General features: G+C 38.5%; 1 protein-coding gene across 2 annotated transcripts in view; it reads right to left on the minus strand.

The window, feature by feature from the left end:
• ADAMTSL1 (ADAMTS like 1) overlaps window positions 1-19761 on the minus strand; it is a 1032656-nt gene that overhangs the window by 261577 nt on the left and 751318 nt on the right. For both annotated transcript variants that reach the window (XM_053571995.1, XM_053572002.1), the window contains 2 exons: window positions 17633-17759; window positions 369-443 (listed from right to left, as the gene is read on the minus strand). In XM_053571995.1, coding sequence (XP_053427970.1) covers window positions 369-443; window positions 17633-17759 — 202 coding nt within the window. The remainder of the gene's footprint in view (window positions 1-368; window positions 444-17632; window positions 17760-19761) is intronic.

A 19761-nucleotide genomic window follows, 5' to 3' on the forward strand; every position in this document is an offset into this window, starting at 1 on the left:
GAGAAAGGGTTGAAAGGAAGGAAAGAAAAAGAGAGAAGCAAGGCAAGATAAAGATTGAGATTGAAAAGGAAGAAGAGAGAGGATGAGATATAATATTCCCAAATGCACAAACCCGAGCTTAACCCATGAACAACCTAACAAGAGCACTTATTCTGTGTTTTTTAGGATCACTGCTGTTAGTGATAATTACCACAGAACTATTTACTATCTCATCAAGCAGCGAAGAGATAAACAGAAGCACTTAAACTATCTAATATTGTGATAGAGTAGAAAGATTTGTATTCTTCGTTTTAATCTCTTCTGGGAACATAAAACAAACAATAACAACTAAAATTCCCAATCCCAAAAGGAAAACCGAGTTTACTTACACAAGTGATCAGGTCCTTTTAAGACAAGGCGAATATGTCTGCTTCCATAGGGAATGGCAACCACAGTGTCATCCACTAGAGATAAGAAAAGCAAAGTCTTACTACATGTAATTTGACACAAAATTGTTGACTTCCTCACACACATGTATAAAGGCACTGACTTATATACCTCAAAGAATGACATTGTTTTTAAGTATTTACAAAGTGAAAGTCAAAAATTGGGAATCAAAATCTTCACTTTCCTCAAAATAAAATATGCTAGTCAATAGTTAACTCATGGGGGACTTGGCCTATTTAAAAGATATAAATTTTGATCTATTAAAAATGGATTTGGCAGTTTTATTTTGATTTCCCTAGACTAGAACACTTGGGTTGAGTTCAAAAGTAAGAATAGATTCTAATGGTCAAATCATGAATTTCCAGCCTGAGCAAGAGCGAGATCCTATCTCTACTAAAAATGAAAAAACTAGTCGGGGGTTGTAGCGGGCGCCTGTAATCCCAGCTACTCGGGAGGCTGGGATGAGAGAGTCACTGGAACCCAGGAGTTTGAGGTTGCTGTGAGCTATGGTTCCATGGCGCTATACCCAGGGTGACAGAGAGAGACTCTGTCTCAAAAAAATGTAAAAAATCAAAAACCACTTTAAATCCTGAACTTCTCTCTGGCAGAGTATCTTGGATGAACAGGACAGACAACAGGAGGGAGAAATGTATTTGCTGTATGTTCCAACCCTTCAAAGGCAGAAATCATGCCTTCTAGTTCTCGTATGTCCTTCATGCTATCTACCCCAATACTACACATAACGAGTTGCCCCAGGAATGTTTATTGTTAATACTTCTCTGTATACACTCCTTTTGTATTGAAATATTTAAAAATTGCCTTAATCACACATCACTTTAGAACAGATTTCTGCTCACCCTCCTTGCAAATTGGGCTTAAATTCATAAGAAGCAGACAAAAAATTCAATTATATTCTTTACATGAACTCCAACTATATCACAGGCCTTCCTATTCAGGACTCCATTTGTGGCAATACCACCTTATATTTACATGGCACAACACAGTTTCACTTTTACCTGCATTATACTATTTAATTCTCACCTAAAATCTGTGACATAGAGTATTTTATAATGAAAAAAATGAAGCCTCTGTGAAGTATAATGTATAGTTGAAGGTCAGAGGGATAGGAAGGTACTTAAGAGAAAGATAGATTTTAAAAACAACTCATCAGTATATTTAGAAGCTCTGTGGGATTCTTTGTTCACATGGATCTTTCCAATACTAAATATTATTATCCTGTCATTGGAAGAGTTTAGTTTAACTAAAAGAATCTGAAAAGTTATCCAATTCCTCTAAACCTGAATGTTATTATCCTATATTTAGGAGAATTTAGTTAAAAAAAGTAAATCTTAGAAGTTACCTAGCTTCTCTGAGCTCAAGTTTGCTCATTTGGAAAACAGGGAAAACAACATTTACCTCAAAATATTGTGGTGAATAGATTTAAATGTAAATGTGGATATAATTTTATAGGTCTGTAACCCGGAACACAGGAGGCATTCTGTAAATATTATTTTTCTCCCTCTCTTCTAAACCTCTTTAAGGATAGGGACTGCAAAACTGTTTATTTTTATTGTGTTTTTAAGCTCCCCAAAGCTCCTAGCCTAATACCTGTTGTAAGAGAAAGGAGAAATCATATGTTCTCAATTTCTTCCCTGAGGGGTTACATTTACCAAGTTGTCGAGGACACTGAATATTCTACTCACGCTACAACCTTATAGTTGTTTCTAATGTCATACAGTGTTAAAGATAAGGTGGAATTTGAGAGATCTGAGTGTCTGTGGCACACAAGAACAAAAAATGTAAGAGGAATACAGGGAAGAAACAACACCAAAAAGTTTAGACCGGACCCACGGAATGTTAAATACCTTGCATGATGAAATGACTTTTTAAGTTTGCAAAAGAAACTCAAAGCGGTTAAACACAATGGGACTTTGGAAATAGAGAGTCTTTGTTTAGTCACAGGTCAAATAAAGTGCAAGTAAAAGGGAAACTTTCTGCTCAGCGCCACTCCCTGACCCACGCACCACTAGCAGCCTCCCTCTTGTTCTGCTGGGAAGTGACTCCCAGTCCACACACTGGGGCATTAAGACCCTGCCTATAGCTGATGCAGTAACATGTGCATGCTTCCCAAAGAAGAGAGCAAAGAAAAGTAGAAAGTTATTGAAGGGAAGAAAGTAGGTAGAGAAAGTAGAGTAGGTAAAAATAGAAGATTTTCTGATGCCCTCTATATTTGCTTAGCCAACGAGACACCGAGCAGGTCAGGCTGGTGCCAACTTGTGCAGCTGGCAGCCAACAGCACAGCAGTAGGAAGAGTCACAGCCAATTCTGTGGTCGTGAAAAGGACTAAGAGTCACCGGGCAGTTTACTAGGCAATAAGCACATCCATTATTTTATTCCACAAGTTATTTTTTGAGTGTATCTTAGTGTCTGGCTCCATGCTAGGTTCTAGGGATTTAGTGACAAAGAAGACAAACAAAAACTATAATCCTACAACATGGTCCTGAAAAAGGGACCTAAGATAGAACATGTGGGGAAATGCTGCATGCTATAGCCCCCTGATGGAAATTCCTAAAGAATGTTAGTTAGTCTCTTAGGAGCCTTGAACCCCCCAAAGCCCATTTTATTGTATTTCACCAAGTGCACACTCAGTATGTTAATCTAGGGAAACTTTTTCATATATATCACCTGATACATATGATCAGCTGACAGAGATCAGAAAATACTTCAAGGCACAGTACTCTTAATCTTACAATAAGCTAAATAGAAAAAAATTTAGGTTGGGGAATTCTTGTACTTGGCACCTACTACAGTGTTGTGCACAGAGAGGTGTTTAAGATGTCCCCAAATGTGAAAGCAATCTGGCTGCAACACCTGCCTCCTCAGTGAGTAACACAATTGGTATGGCTGGCAAGGCAGGTGGCCACATCCTCTCCCACCGTGCTGTGCACTCCTCGGGTGCCCTTTCCTACAAAGGCACAGTGTTCTACGATCAAGTGCATCTGTCCTAATCTATTCTGGCTTTGTTGATAAAACCATAGTGCCAGTCTTCAGGACGTATTTCTGGGTTATTAATCAACAATTATAAAAGAAGTGCTTCAGAGATCAGATGTCTACTTTGTCAGTTAAGTGGGCAAGATTTCCATGGGAATCATAAGTTCTGTCATTTCACATATGTAAGCTACAAATGTCCTTTCCCAAGGATTTTACCTAGAAGATTGCCTTAAAAATCTATATCTGTATGTGCAGTATACAACTCTCTCTATAGACCTTACAATACCTTACATTCACCTTTCAAACTTGCCATATGTTGATGTTCTGAGTAAAGAACTATAGTAAAGAATGGTGATAATGACAATATTTGAAAAGGAAGAATTTCTTATTCTGAAATCTAAGTTTATCTTATTTTTAGATCTGTTGATAAGTTCATATTTTTAAAGACTCTTCCCTCCAACCTATGAGGCTGATATTTAATTTTAATTTTTTTAAAAATGAAAGAGCCATTGTTTTTAGTATAGTTGGGTACATATTAAAACGATCTGCCAATCCTAAGGAGGTTTTAAAGGCATATTTTAAATCTTCATGCCAATATCATTACTCTTAAAATATATCCAATAAATTAAGGATAAGATGAGCATTTGAACCTTTTAATCCCCCACACCTATAATTTCACAAAGGGGGATGTATACTGGACAGCCCAACAAGGTGCTCATCATCCTTAATTGGGGAACTTTGTCCTTCCACTTGCCTAGGCTGAAAAGCTTGGAGTCACCCTGGACTTCATCTTAATATCGAATCTGTTGGAATGGCCTATTGTCAAAATACCCTATTTCACTGAATCTAAGAGAAATAATTTTTCATATTTTGACATAAATAAAATGAGAATGCATCTCACAATCAGTAGTGTCTATTTTCTCTTGTCTCTGGGGCATTAAGGGATACAGGCAGTAATCCCACCACAGTTATATTTGCCTGCAAAGGTGCTAATATCAATACAGCCACTATCAAATTTACAAAATGGGTGTCAGCATCTTGGGAAAAATTCTAAGGCAACAGTGGAGTACATTCATTTAATCCCTGGGAATCAAGTGATTGTGGAAGTTCAGAGAGATGAGGAATCAGAGATGTTTAATAACTTTCCCACAGAGGGAGTTGAAAGCTGGCTAACTACACATAATTGCAAAGTTGAATTAAGAGCCTCTTACCAAAAGCCTTTTGCTTTTGGCTAAGATGAATTAACAATATTTAACATCTTGCCAAAAACAACCAAAAAAGTCAGATAAAATTGTGTAAAACCCTCGTTTTTAAGATACTGGACAGAAGGTAAAGAAGAGCAACGATTCTTGAGAGTCAGAAATTAAATGAAGCAAGACTTAATATTGCTGCAGCTTACTGACATCAAAGACTTTCTGGGCTGCAGCTTTAGAAGTGGGAATTTTAGAGGTTAGTAGATTCCCTAAGTTGAAGAGACAAAGCAATAAGGAAAACAATCCAAGGAGACCAAAGCAGTTAGAATTTGTGGGACAAAGTCAAAAAAAAAGGAGAGAGCTATACAGAAAGAAAACTTTGGAGGTCCAAGAGGGTTTCCTTTAAGTCTCCAAAAGCATACCAATTGAACATGAAGATGAAGAGACTACCTGGTCTCCAGAAAGAACCACATAAAAGAATAACAGAGAAGAGTACATGGAGCTCATAGAGGGCTAAGAACACTATCTTATTCTACCAGCCAGAATGGAAAACTTCATAAGTCATGGAACTTTGAACAGAGTATTCAGAAAGGACTTGCCTCAGAAGAAGGGCACAATTCTCTCTAGACCAAACAAGGTTTCAGTCATACCTACCAATTTTTTTTGTTTGTTTGTTTTTTTGCCCTTTTTGGCCAGGGCCAGGTTTGAACCTACCACTTCCGATATATGGGGCCAGCGCCCTACTCCTTGAGCCACAGGCGCCACCCTTATCTACCAAATTTTAAGACCCAAAAGGATCAAACTGATTATAAGCAACTTAACTGCTCCCAGAACAAAACTCAAGATTATTTACAGGAATAGAAAATTATCTAGTACCAGACAAAGTAAAATTTGCAATGTCTGGCATCTAGTCAAAAGTTACTAGACATTCAGAGAAACAAAAAAAATACAAACTCTATTGAAGTGAAAAAGCAATGAATCAAACCCAGAATGGACATTATAGTTGTAATAACAGTAGTCCATGTGTTTAAAAAATTATGTATTGAAAAATTAATCTTCAGGCCTCCAAAGTTTCACTGGTCAATGCTACCAAGCATTTAAAGAAGTCAACACCATTTCTATAAAATCTCTTCCACAATAAAGAAGATGATCACTTTCTCACTGTCAGAGGCCTTTTTATTCTAAAACTAACACCAAGGACATTCAGAAAAAAAAGAAAAGGAATACTGCAGACAGTATCTCTTACAAACATAGATATAAAAAGCTTCAACAAAATGTTGTCAAATCAAACCAGCAAAATGCCAGGCGCAATGGCTCACACCTATAATCCTAGCATTCTTGTGGATTGCCTGAGCTCAGGAGTTCAAGACCAACCTGAGCAAAAAGTGAGACTTCCATCTCTGAAAAATAGTGGGGTGTCGTGATGGGTGCCTGTAGTCCCAGCTACTTGGAAGTCTGAGGCAAGAAGATCACCTGAGCCCAAGAGTTTGAGGTGAGCTATGATGCCAGGGTGACATCTATGTCATCAAGGGTGACAAAGAAAGACTCCGTCTCAATAAAAAAAAAAAAAAAAAGAATCGAACCGGCACTCTATATAAAAAATAATATACCATGATTTAGTAGAGTTTATCCCAGGAACGCAAGGTTGTTTTTTATTTAAAAACCAGTTAATGTAAACCATCATACTAAAAGAAGAAAAACCACCTGATTGTATCAGTTGAAACAGAAGGAGAATTTGATAAAATTCAACATCTATGCATGATAATAACTCTCAGCACACTAGGAAAAGAATGAAACTTCTTTCATCTGATAAAGGATATTTATAAAAAATCTTAACTATCCCACTCAATAATGAGAAACTGAATGTGTTTCCAAATCTTAAGATTTGTACATTCTCATCACTCCTATTTGCTATTGCGTTCAATGCCCTAACTGGTAAAATAAGGCCAGAAACAGAAATAAACAGCTTACAAATTAAAAAGAAAAAAGCAAAAACCACCCTTATTTGTATACAAAATGATTATTTATAAAATCCCAGCAACCTACTTAAAATTCCTAGAACTAGTAAGTGAGCTTAGTAAATATGCATAATATGCAGCACATGACCAACACACAAAAATCAATCATGTTTCTACAAACTAGCAATATATAGTTGGAGATGAAACGCCAAGCCCAGTGCAGGTGAATGCTTTCAGTTCCAGCTACTGGGGAGGCTGAGGCGAGATCACTTGAGCCCAAGAGTTCAAGGCTACAGTGTTCTATGATTATGCCTGAGAATAGCCACAGCTCATTAGCCTAACAACATAGTAAGACCATGTCTCTAATAATAATTAAAAAAATGAATACAATGCCATTTTTAATAGCTACAAAAAAGATAACAGATATAAATCTAACTAAAATATAAAGGATCTGTATGCTGTAACTAATAAAGGCTGATGAACAAAATCAATCGATTTTAGTTTTATTTTTCTTTTTTGTATGTGTCAGATGATATATGATAAAATGTGTCTAAATATAAAATAGAACTTTTAAGAACTATGAAGTAAAAATCCTAAGTGATTGGAAAGTGTTATGTCATGGTTTCTTAGTTTCAATGACAGCTTTTTTTGTTTCTTTCTTAGTAACACATAAGATAATGGTGCATCTTTTGATCAATGATGTCTTAGACTCAAAGAAATATAGGTACAGTATATTCATAATCAGATCACTTCTCATCATGTCCACAACTACTGGTCCAGTCCAAGCCATCATCATTGTTGGCCTGGCTTACTGTAATAACTTCCCCACTCCTCTCGCTTCTTGGTATAGATAGAGTAATCCTTTAAAAAAGTAAATCAGATCAAGTTATTCCTCTACTCGAAGTCCTCCAATGATTTCTCATCTCATTCAAGCTAAGATCCACAGCCCTTACAAAAGTCCACAATATCTGTGTTATTCTTCCCTCTGCTTCTCAGCCTCTCTGCCTTCCTCCTCTCATTTTGTCTTTCTGAAACTTACTTTTCTTTAGTCACACTAACTTCTTTGCTCTTCCTAAAATATGTCACAAGTGCAAATATCTTACTCCTTCCCACTTGCTTTTCTTCGAATTCTTTTCCCTCTGACTTTTGCACGGTTCCCTTTCCTCAGCTCCCTTGGATTCTTGCTTAAATGCTATGTTATCAGTGAGTCTTCTCTTTACTAATCTAATGGAAATTACAACTCCCCTCTACCGCCCTTGCCTGCCAGTTCACACACATTTCCTGGGCTTCTTCCCTGCTTTATTTTTTCCATGGCTTCTATCATCACAGGACATATATACATTGTATTTAGTTATTTGTCTGTCTGTTTCTCACACTAGTATGTAAGTACCATGACAAAAAATGGATTTTGTCTGTTTTGTTCTTGGCTGTGTTTCCAGCACATAGCAGGCCCCTAATAAGTATTTGCAGAGGGAGTATACAGAGGGTACAAAAAAATATGCATTTTAAGAAAGGAAAAAATATATACTAAAATGGTAATACTCAATATATGCCAATAACAAAAGGTGAATGCATTTCACATTTGAGAACCTCTTATAGTTTCATAAGTCAAAAGTGACTTGAGTATTATAAATTTAATTTTTTCTTTCTTAAAAGAGGTATACATATTTTTAGCACCCTCTACATATAGCCTTGAGTGGCTTGTGAAGAGACATTTTTTAATGTTTTGTGCTGTCTTTAAAAAAAAATCCATATGTATTTCTCACTTTATAATATAGAGAACTGTGTTTTATTATAAACATAGTATACTTCAAAATCTTTGAGCCAGAATTATAGTCTGAGAATATGTTTACCCATATCTGTTATACATCAGCACAAGTCACAGTCTGAGAAGCACATCCTTAGGTATTATGTACTTCATTTTATCTTGACATAAATTAGTTTATCTGGCCTTTGCCACTCAAGGAAGAGGGAGAGAGAACATTAGGATACCCAGGTGACAACATGCAGAAACGGGTCACTCTAGGTCTAAGAATATTCTGAGTATATTTAGAAAATACATAATATAGTACAAGTCAATAAAACTTGCAAGAAAATGAGTCTTTAAATTTCAAGAATCAAAAGCAAGATAACGTTAGCTACATTTGACTTTTCATTGAGCTACTGAAATTGAGAAGTGACTGGGAAAAATGGAAAGACCAAATGCTATCAGTGGGCAATCTTTTCCTTTTAAAAAAAAGGAAAAGAGTTTCTTAATCTTGCTATATTTCCTATTTCTTAGGCAATTATAAGGTCTTTTAATTAAAAAAAAATGGATTTTAAAAAATTTCTTTCTCCTACTTTTCTTTTTCTTTCTGGCACTTTCTACCATGGTCCTTCTCTACTTTCCTGTTTTTTCTTTGTTCCCCCAAGGCTTAATAACATACAGAAAAAACTTGGATTTAAGTTCAGAAAGAAAATGAGTTCAATGTGGGGAATCCAAGTGCTAGGAGTTTGAAAAGAGCATGTGGCTAGCTCACGGTGCTTTCTGGCAGAACGCAAGGGAGAGATCTGGCAGAATTCCTTCAGGGCGGAGAGCTGCTCACCTGGCCAGTACACTGGGCCCTGCAGAGCAGCCTAATCTTCCCTGCCAGTGGGTTGCCTCGCAGTCTGTAAATAGAGGATGGAAGACTCTTCTTGGGGTCCAGAAAACATAACGAGGCAGTTTGTTCAGCATCTGCTACAGATTGTGCTAAGTTGTATGCGTATGCTGGGCTTTATTGATATAAATCATATTGTCAGGAGGAATCATCAGCAGTGAGATAAATGAATCAATTGCATTTTGTCATTATGTATAATCATTGGGTTGTGTATGATACTACACAATTTACACACTGACAGTCTTGAATAGTTCACTTTCCATTGAGGTATTTATTTGCAAACCTGGAGATGACATGTGGCTCTCAATTTGCTTTAGTTTGTTCCTGCAGAGCTTCTCTACCTTTGTTCCAGTGATTCAGGTCCCAGAGTTCACCAGTCACCCCCTAATAGGATGGTGAGAAGACTGTCTGTCTGAGCAGACTGTTCCAGCTCCTCTATGGGAACAGGAAGATGGGGAGCTTGAGAAGACAGACAGCTCTCCGCTACTGCAAACACTCTCCCAGAAGTTTCTATGCAGCAGGTACTGCACAAATGCATGGTATCCCCTTTCATACCTAATACTAATTCCTAGATAATAAGCTTATTATAATTCAGTTATGGAACAGAAATAATTAGAAAGATTTTAACTCTTTTACCATTCCTTGAAGAATTCTGTAAGAGTGATCTTTTTTTTTACTTATTTTTTTAATTTTGTATTTATTTATTTATTGTTAAATCATAGTTGTGTACATTAGTGCAATCAAGGGGTACAATGTGCAGGTTTCATATACAATCTGAAACATTCCCATCGAACTATTCAATGCAGCCTTCATGGTATTTTCCTAGTTATTGTATGTAGACATTTCTATTCTGCCTTTAGTAAGTTTTGCCTGTACGCATTCCAAGATGCACCGTAGGTGTGGCCCCACCCATCATCGTCCCTCCACCCTAACCTCCCACCTCTCTTCCCCTTAATCTTGTGCCACAGTTGGGCTATAGCCTTCATGTGAAAGCTATAATTTAGTTTCATAGTAGGGCTGAATACATTGGATACTTTTTCTTCCATTCCTGAGATACTTTGCTAAGAAGAACATGTTCCAGCTCCATCCATGTAAACATGAAAGAGGTAAAGTCTCCATCTTTCTTTAAGGCTGCATAATATTCCATGGTATACATATACCACAATTTGCTAGTCCATTCGTGGGCTGATGGGCACTTGGGCTTCTTCCATGATTTAGCAATTATGAATTGGGCTGCAATAAACGTTCTGGTACAGATGTCTTTGTTATATTGTGACTTTTGGTCTTCTGGGTATAAACCTAGTAAAGGAATTATAGGATCGAATGGCAGGTCTATTTTTAGGTCTCTAAGTATTCTCCAAACACCCTTCCAGAAGGAACGTATTAGTGTGCATTCCCACCAGCAGTGTAGAAGTGTGCCCTTTTCTCCACATCCACACCAATATCTCTGGTTTTGGGATTTTGTTATGTGGGCTACTCTTACTGGGGTTAGGTGATATCTCAGAGTAGCTTTGATTTGCATTTCTCTGATGATTAAGGATGATGAGCTTTTTTTCATGCATCTGTCTTCTTTAGAGAAGTTTCTCTTCAAGTCCCTTGCCTACCCTGAGATGGGGTCACGTGTTCTTTTCTTGCTAATATGTTTGAGTTGTCAGTGGATTCTGGTTATTAGACCTTTATCGGAGGTATAACCAGCAAATATTTTCTCCCATTCTGAGGGCTGTCTGCTTGCTTTACTTACTATGTTCTTGGCTGTGCAGAAGCTTTTTAGTTTGATCAGGTCCCAGTAGTGTATTTTTGATACTGCTTCAATTGCCTGGGGAGTCCTCCTCATAAAATATTCACCCAGGCCGATTCCTTCAAGGGTTTTCCCTGCACTTTCTTCAAGTATTTTTATAATACTTTTATGTCTTAAGTTTAAATCTTTTATCCAGTGAGAGTTTACCTTAGTTAATAGTGAAAGGTGTGGGTCCAGTTTCAATCTTCTACAGGTTGCCAGCCAGTTCACCCAGCACCATTTGTTAAATAGGGAATCTTTTCCTCACTGAATGTTTTTAATTGGTTTGTCAGAGATCGAATAATGGTAAGTAGCTGGATTCATCTCTTGGTTCTCTATTCTGTTCCAGACATCTACTTCTCTGTTTTTGTGCAGTACCATGCTGTTTTGGTCACTATTGATTTATAGTACAGTCTCAGGTCTGGTAGCGTGATTTCTCCTGCTTTGTTTTATTGCTGAGTAATGTTTTGGCCATTCGAGGTTTTTTCTGATTCCATATAAAACGAAGTATTATTTTTTCAAGATCTTTAAAATATGACAATGGAGCTTTAATAGGAATTTCCTTAAAATTATATATTGCTTTGGGTAGTATGGACATTTTAACAATGTTGAATCTTCTCAGCCATGAGCATGGTATGTTTTTCCATCTGTTAACATCATCACCTATTTCTTTTCTTAAAGTTTCATAGTTCTCTTTGTAGAGATCTTTCACATCCTTTGTTAGGTATTATCCCAAATATTTCATCTTCTTTGGCATTACTGTCAAAGGAATAGAATCCTTGACTGTTTTTTCAGCTTGGTTATTGTTGGTTTTTATAAAAGCTACAGATTTATGGTTGTTGATTTTGTAGCCTGAGACATTGCTGTATTCCTTGATCACTTCTAAAAGTTTTGTAGTAGAATCCCTAGTGTTTTCCAGATATCGGATCAGATCATCTGTGAAGAGTGAAAGTTTGATCTCTTCTGACCCTATGTGGATACCCTTGATCACCTTTTCTTCTCTAATTGCAATGGCTAAAACTTCCATTACAATGTTAAAGAGCAATGGAGACAATGGACAACCTTGCTTGGTTCCTGATCTAAGTGGAAATGATTTCAATTTAACTCCGTTCAATACGATATTGGCTGTGGGTTTGCTATAGATGGCCTCTATATGTTTAAGAAATGTCCCTTCTATACCAATTTTCTTAAGTGTTCTGATCATGAAGTGATGCTGGATATTATCAAAAGCTTTTTCTGCATCAATTGAAAGAATCATATGTTTCTTATTTTTTAGTTTGTTTATGTGCTGAATTACATTTATAGATTTACGTATATTGAACCAGCATTGAGACCCTGGGATAAATTCCACTTGGTCGTGGTGTATAATTTTTTTGATGTGTTGTTGGATTCTGTTTATTAGGATCTTATTGAGTATTTTTGCATCAATATTAATTAGTGATATTGGTCTATAATGTTCTTTTCTTGTTGGGTCTTTCCCTGGTTTGGGGATCAAGGTGATGTTTGCTTCATAGAATGTGTTGGGTAATATTCCTTCTTTTTCTATATTTTGTAAGAGGTTTAGTAATATAGGTAGTAGTTCTTCTTTAAAGGTTTGGTAAAATTCTGACGTAAAGCCATCTGGTCCTGGGCTTTTCTTTTTAGGGAGATTTTGTATAGTTGATGCTATTTCAGAACTTGATATAGGACTGTTCAACATTTCCACTTCATTCTGGCTAAGTCTTGGTAGGTGGCGTACTTCCAGGAATTGGTCGATTTCTTTCAGATTTTCATATTTCTGACAGTAGAGTTTCTTGTAGTATTCGTTAAGGATTTTTTGAATTTCTGAGGGGTCTGTTGTTATTTCATCGTTACCATTTCTGATTGATGAAATTAGAGATTTTACTCTTTTTTTCTTGGTTAGGTTGGCCCAAGGTTTGTCTATTTTATTGATCTTTTCAAAAAACCAACTTTTGGATTTATTGATCTGTTGTATAATTCTTTTGTTTTCAATTTCATTTAATTCTGCTCTGATTTTGGTTATTTCTTTTCTACAACTGGGTTTGGGGTGGAGTGTTCTTCCTTCTCCAGTTGCTTGATATGTTCCATTAAGTTATTAACTTCCTTTCTTTCTGTTTTCTTGAGGAAGGCTTGCAGTGCTATAAATTTCCCTCTTAGGACTGCCTTTGTAGTATCACAAAGGTTCTGATAATTCGTGTCTTGATTGTTGTTTTGTTCCAAAAATATGGTGATTTCCTTCTTAATCTCGTCTATAACCCATCTATCCTTCAGCATAAGGTTGTTTAGCTTCCATGTTTTTGTATGGGTATGCAGTTTCCTGTTGTTATTTAGTTCAACTTTTATTCCATGATGGTCTGAAAAGATGCAAGGAATAATTTCTATTTTTTAAAATTTGCTGAGGTTATATTTGTGGCCTACGATGTGGTTGATTTTGGAGTATGTTCTGTGGGCTGACGAGAAGAATGTGTATTCAGTTTTGTTTGGATGAAATGTTCTGTAGATGTCTGTTAAATCCAGATGATGAATGGTTACGTTTAAATCTAAAATTTCTTTGCTTAGCTTCTTTTTGGAGGATCTATCCAGCAATGCTAAAGGGGTGTTAAAATCTCCAACTACTATGGAACTGGAGGAAATCAAGTTGCTCATGTCTGTTAGAGTTTCTCTTATAAATTGAGGTGTGTTCTAGTTGGGTGCATAAATATTAATAATTGAAATCTCATCATATTGAGTATTACCTTTACCAAATAAGGAAGTGTCCATCCTTATCCTTATCTCAGTTGAAAAAAGCCTATTGCATCTGCAAATAGGATTGCAACGCCTGCTTTTTTTCTGCTTTCCATTTGCCTAGAGTATAGGTGACCATCCCTTCACCTTGAGTCTATATTTGTCTTTTAATGTAAGATGTGATTCTTGTAGCAGCAGATATCTGGCTTGAGTTTTTGTATCAAGTCAGCCAACCTGTGCCTCTTTAGAGGACAATTTAAACCATTCACATGAATTGAGAATATTGATAAGCCTTTCGAGAGTCCAGTGGATATTTTTAATCCTTTTGCGACTGTGGAAGTTGGAAATTTTCTGGGTGGGTTTTTTTTGTGGTGGAGGATTATGCTGGTCTTTATGGAGAATAGGTCTGAGAATATCCTGGAGAGCTGGTTTAGTAATGGCTAATTTCTTCAATATGTGAATGTAATTGAAGTATTTAATTTCTCTGTCATAAATGAAACTCAGTTTAGCTGGGTACAGGATACTGGGTTGAAAGTTATTTTGTTTTAGGAGATTAAAAGTCAATGACCATCCTCTTCTAGCTTGAAAGGTTTCAGCAGGGAGATCTTCAGTTATTCTAATATTCTTGCCCTTGTAGGTGATGGTTTTCTTTAGTCTGGCTGCTTTCAGAATTTTCTCCTTCATATTAACTTTAGTGAAATTGATTATGATGTGTCCTGGGAATGTCTTATTTGGGTGGAGTCGTGATTGAGTTCTGAAACTGTCTGCTATCTGAAGTTCAGAATATCTTGGTATGTCTGGAAAGTTCTCCTTGATAATCTCATGGAGAAGAGACTCTGTGCCTTGTGAAGCCACTTTGTCACTTTCGGGGATCCCTATAAGATGAATGTTATTTTTCTTCAAATTATCCCAGAGCTCTCTGAGAGAGTGATCTGTTTTTATCCTCCATTACTCTCCCTCTTTTAGAGTTTGGGAGCGTTCGAAAGCTTTGTCTTCGATGTCAGAAATCCTTTCTTCTTCTTGCTCCATTCTGTTACTGAGGGATTCTACTGTGTTCCTCAGATCTTTGAGGGCTGCAACTTCTTGTCTCAATTTGTCAAAATCTTTGGGCATTTGGTCTTTGAATTCATTAAATTCTTGAGACATCTTTTGGGTTACTGCTTGGAATTCTAATTCAATCTTATTTCCTATCCAGATTCTGAATTTGATTTCTGACATCTCAGCTATTCGTTTGTGCATGGGATCTTGTGCTATGTCTGCCCTATTGAACCTTGGCGGAGTTGATCTACTCTGATTATTCATATTGTCAGAGTTTTTCTGTTGATTTTGCCTCATGATTGTTTTTCACCATTGCCTCTGGCCGCCCTCAGAGTTGGGGAGGTGTCTCTCCAAGATTAGACCCCAGCGGGATCACTCTATTGTTGCTGGATCTTTGTAGGAAGTGACCCTGTGTAGTTCCTCTGTGGCTGCTTCAGCCAGGGAGTTCTGGTTGTGGAAGCAGCTCCGCAGTGTGACACAACCGGATCCAGCAACAGGGCGAGAGGTGGTGCGCACGGTTCTGGGAGTGCCTGGCACCCAGAGACTTTGGCACAGAGAGCCCAAGGCTCCAGCAGTCTTTGGCCAGGAGAAGGGCTCTGCGCAAAGGCAGGGAGGGCTCTGTAGGGTACGCAGCTACCGGAGTCCCTGGCCAGACGAGCGGGCCAGTGTGGAGGTAGGGAGGGTACAGGACGGAGGACGTGGGGTTGCGCAGCTCCCGCAGTTCCTGGTCGGGGCATGTGGAGGCCCGGTGGGCACGGGTCGTGGGTCGGCGGTCGCAGCGCTGCTCTTATGGAGGTCTAGGCAGCGCCAAGCCCAGGAGTTTGAGGTGGCTATGAGCTGTGACACCACAGCACTCTACCCAGTGCAACAGCCCGAGGCTCCAGTGTACCAAAACCAGTCTCACTCTGCCCCTGAGGGTTAAGGCTGTAAAGCAGCTCAGTCCCTGCCTTTAGATTGCTCAGTCACCTAGTGACCCTGTGTAGTTCCTCTGGGGCTGCCCCAGCCAGGGAGTTCTGGTTGTGGAAGCAGCTCCGGAGTGTGACCCTGAGGGCGGAGCTTGCTGGGGCAGTTCTCTCACAGTGGCTCCTTGTGGCCCACAGGCGAATACTATTAGCTCCGTCCAGCTCAGCGGCTCAGTCTGGGGCCCTAGACAATGCCCAAAGTTCTCCGCACTCCTGCTCAAGCTCTCCCCAAGGCAATTCAACTGAATGCCAAGTCCAAAAACATTGAAAAAGTTCACAGGTAACGCCTTTCCAGTTTGCAGTCTCACTACTGCTTATACTTATGGCTGCCGGCGGGATTAGATCGATTGAACACACACAACCACTTGCCAGTTTTCCACTGTTTTTGTCCTCCTCTTGGGGTCCAGAAGTACCTTGCTGACTCCCTGTGTCCTCAAAGGGATGATTATAGGCAGATCCCACCAGCCAGAGATTCCTGGAGTCTTATCTCCCCAGACTCACCGTGCCCAGTTGCAGGAAAGCTGTTACTCGGGTGCCATCTTGCTCACAGTGATCTTTTAAGTATAACTTTTTTCATATATCCAACCGTGATTTCAGAGATTTACAAAAGAATTATGCCTCTGTCCATTTCTGGTTTCCATCATCTAGGTTCTTTAATTTTTCATCTTATAGAAGAAGCTACCAATGCACATGACCAAAGAAAAATCTGGCCTGAATGTATTATGTCAGTGTCTAAATTACCTCATCCTTTATTCTAGCTGCCAGAGTCTTTTAACTTTTTTATTTTTTATTTTTTGCAGAATCACATTTTTCACTGTCTCCAGGGGAGTTAGAATGTGGAGAGTTCCCTAAACTGGCACCTCCAATTTTTCATGTATTTAAAAGTCCCTGGTCTGTCTTCCTGCCACCTCTTCTTCCCTGGAGCCTAGTCCTCTGGCAAGCTGCCCTTTCTCGACTTCTCTGAGTAGTGCTGTGATGCATACCAGAGCGACTGCATCTGCCTTTCTTCCTGACCTACAACTCCATTTAAAGCCACAAACCCCCATACATCAATTGTTTTCCTCCAGCTAATCAACAAGTAAAGAAAACAAAACCACACTCAGTAAAGATATTCATTCTCATTTCTCAAGCCAGGGAGACATGTAAGAAGAGATACTCCATCAAGGATCTATTGAAGGATTCTAGGTAACAGCAAAATGTGGCGACAATATGCCAAGCAAGGCTAAAAATGCATGTCTCTGAGCTAAGGGCTATCTTAGTTTTATACGTACATCTATTTGTAACCTCCGCAGAGTCACATAAGCTAGCTAAGTCTCAGTTATCTCCTCCACAACATAGGGATTAACAGCGCCTTGAGATTTAAATGAGATGATCATGTGATGTTGCAGCAAATACATATATAATAAAAACAGCTTTTTTTTTTTTGCTAGTACAGATAGATCAGGACACAAAGGTCAATAAAAGCCTTCACATAATCACTGCCCTATATTAATTCTGAAGGAAACTGTGATCAGCACTGACAAAAGGCTACTTTGTAAATGAAGCTCATATGATTTCACATTGATAAGAATGGGTTTGTGCTGACCCTCCCACTCTCCCTGCTGTAGTCTCTCAGGCAGGAGTTGGGATGCAGCCTGTCCTTAGGTTAGGCAGCAAAGTTCATGTTTGCACAGGGAGTGCCTCTAGACCTGTGTATAGTTACTTCCTGCTGTGCCTCAGAAGGACAGGTTTCCTTCTTGGGATTATAGCTGGTGATCTGACTAGTCCCATAAGCAGGAACATGAAGCTTTCTACATCATTTCCAGATTTGTCTTCATTTTGGTACAGGTGTTATATCCTGGCTGTTGAGGGGAGCCAGAGCCAAGCCAGGAGAGGACAGCAAGTCAACAAGTCCAAAGGTTGCCCCATCTCTGTGGTATCTTACATTTGGTTGCGGAGAGCTGGGATTTATATTGCCCTCGGACCAGCCGGCAGGTGGACCCATCTCCGTTGCAGACCCCACAGTTATCTTCCTTGACGGTGCTTCCCAGCTGGTGATCACAGCCAACAATCTAACAAGAAAGAGAGATGTGTAATTCAACCGGCACCTACAGATGGACTGATCCACTGTGAGGCCAATCACCATGAATATCCCTCCCTTTACTTCTGATGGGCATAAAACACACTTGCCATGAAGAGGACTGAAGTCAATGCGAATTTGATCCAAGATAAAGAGGAAAAAAATGTAGCATGGGTAAAGATATTTTTATAGTTCAACTACATAAACAGAAAGAAGGGTTAAAGACAGAGAATGGGAGGGAAGGACTGGAAGAAGGTGAGGGAGTTGCAGAAGACTCCAAATCATTGATGTTATAGAACTTTAATTCCCACTGTCACTAACAGTGATTCACCCAAAAGACGAAAATGCAATGTTATGAGGTAATGGTAGGAAACATTTTGTGAATAAGCTCTATGTTCCATATGTTCCTTAGAACCTAAGGAACATAAGGAACCTAAGCTGCATAAGGAGGAAGATTTGTATGTTGGGTTCATTGATATATCCCAAGCAACTTGCATGTTACTTGGTAAATTATAGGCCCTCAACAACTATTTGCTGAATGATAATGAAAATACTTTCTTTTCTAGTTAGCATTCCATCTAAGAAAAGAGAAAGGGAATCAGCATAAAGAAACAACCTTGGTGTATGTGTGTGTAGGAAGTGGAGGGCTGGCATGACGGCAGCAGGGATTACCAACACAGAGGTCCTGCTATCTGCCTTGCTTGGTTCTGGACCAAGCACAAGGTAAATATCTCATTAATTCTTAAAACGATCATGTAAGATATCCCTGTTTTATAGTTGAAGCCATGAATCTTGCCCAAGGTCACTTAGCTAATAAGCAGCCAAGTTCTACATACTTCTAGCAAAACATTAATACTTCATCCAAATCAGGCTTAACAAAATCATAGGCTTTTGAAAAGTATGTGGGAAATCTTACTAATATCTTTACTCTTTCCTTTCCAACATTTGAATGAAAAAGCCTTCACATCTAAACTGTACCCAATTGTACATCTTATAGTTCTCATTAGAGCGAATATCAAACGATTTATTCCATTCTCAAACTGTTTCAATTACTGTCTTTGACAAAATGAGAATGGTAGTGACATTGGAAGGGGCTTATCTCCACAGAGTCCCCACCATTCGTCCTGCCTTTCAAAAATATGGTTGTTAAGATGACCTTGCTTTGAGGCTTGGGCTTGATTTTCTTTTCTTTTCTTATTAATAATCACAAACACATGTTTAGGCAAAAGTTTAAAAACTACAATTATTTAACATTGTGTTATATAGGTACTGTATTTTTAAAAATGTGGCAATGTGTATTTTTTCATTAAAAGCAAATGAACAGCTTTTTAAAATCAATGACAAAGCAACACCCCCTGCAACAACTGTACTTTTTTTTTTTTTTATTTGGCTGGGGCTGGGTTTGAACCCACCACCTCCAGCATATGGGACCGGCGCCCTACTCCTTGAGCCACAGGGGCCGCCCAACTGTACATTTTTTGAAATGCAAAGATACCAGGAAAATATGGTGCCAACTTCAAAAGTGGGGAGGAAAGGCAGGTAGGTTCCATCTCTGTGGGTCCACTGCGGTCAAGCTCAATCTATGCAGAGGCTGCAGTGAGGCCCCTTCAGAATGCAACAAAGTTTCATCAACGCATAGCCACCCTTATGCAGGCTCAAGACTTCCTTGGTGTGTTCTATGTAATTGCAATAAAATTATTTGCTAAATTCTTAACTGTAGATGGACCCACACATGAGCGAATCAACATTGTGTTGTGAGTACAGTAAGCAATAGGACTATAGAAGTACCTTATTTATAAAAAAGTGCATTGAATTGTTTAAGCAACATTTAACTGAGGCCCCAGTATAGGCCAGGCTAGGAGCAAAACTGGATGGCCAATGCAAGCATATATAGCCCTCTCCTTCTGAGACTTACAGTCTATTTGGTAGAGGCAGATATTACTCAAATCATTGCACATAATATATATAAAATGATGATCATGATAATAGCTATA

This window comes from Nycticebus coucang, chromosome 2 (assembly GCF_027406575.1).
Source record: "Nycticebus coucang isolate mNycCou1 chromosome 2, mNycCou1.pri, whole genome shotgun sequence".
In the NCBI taxonomy this organism is placed as follows: Eukaryota; Metazoa; Chordata; class Mammalia; order Primates; family Lorisidae; genus Nycticebus; species Nycticebus coucang.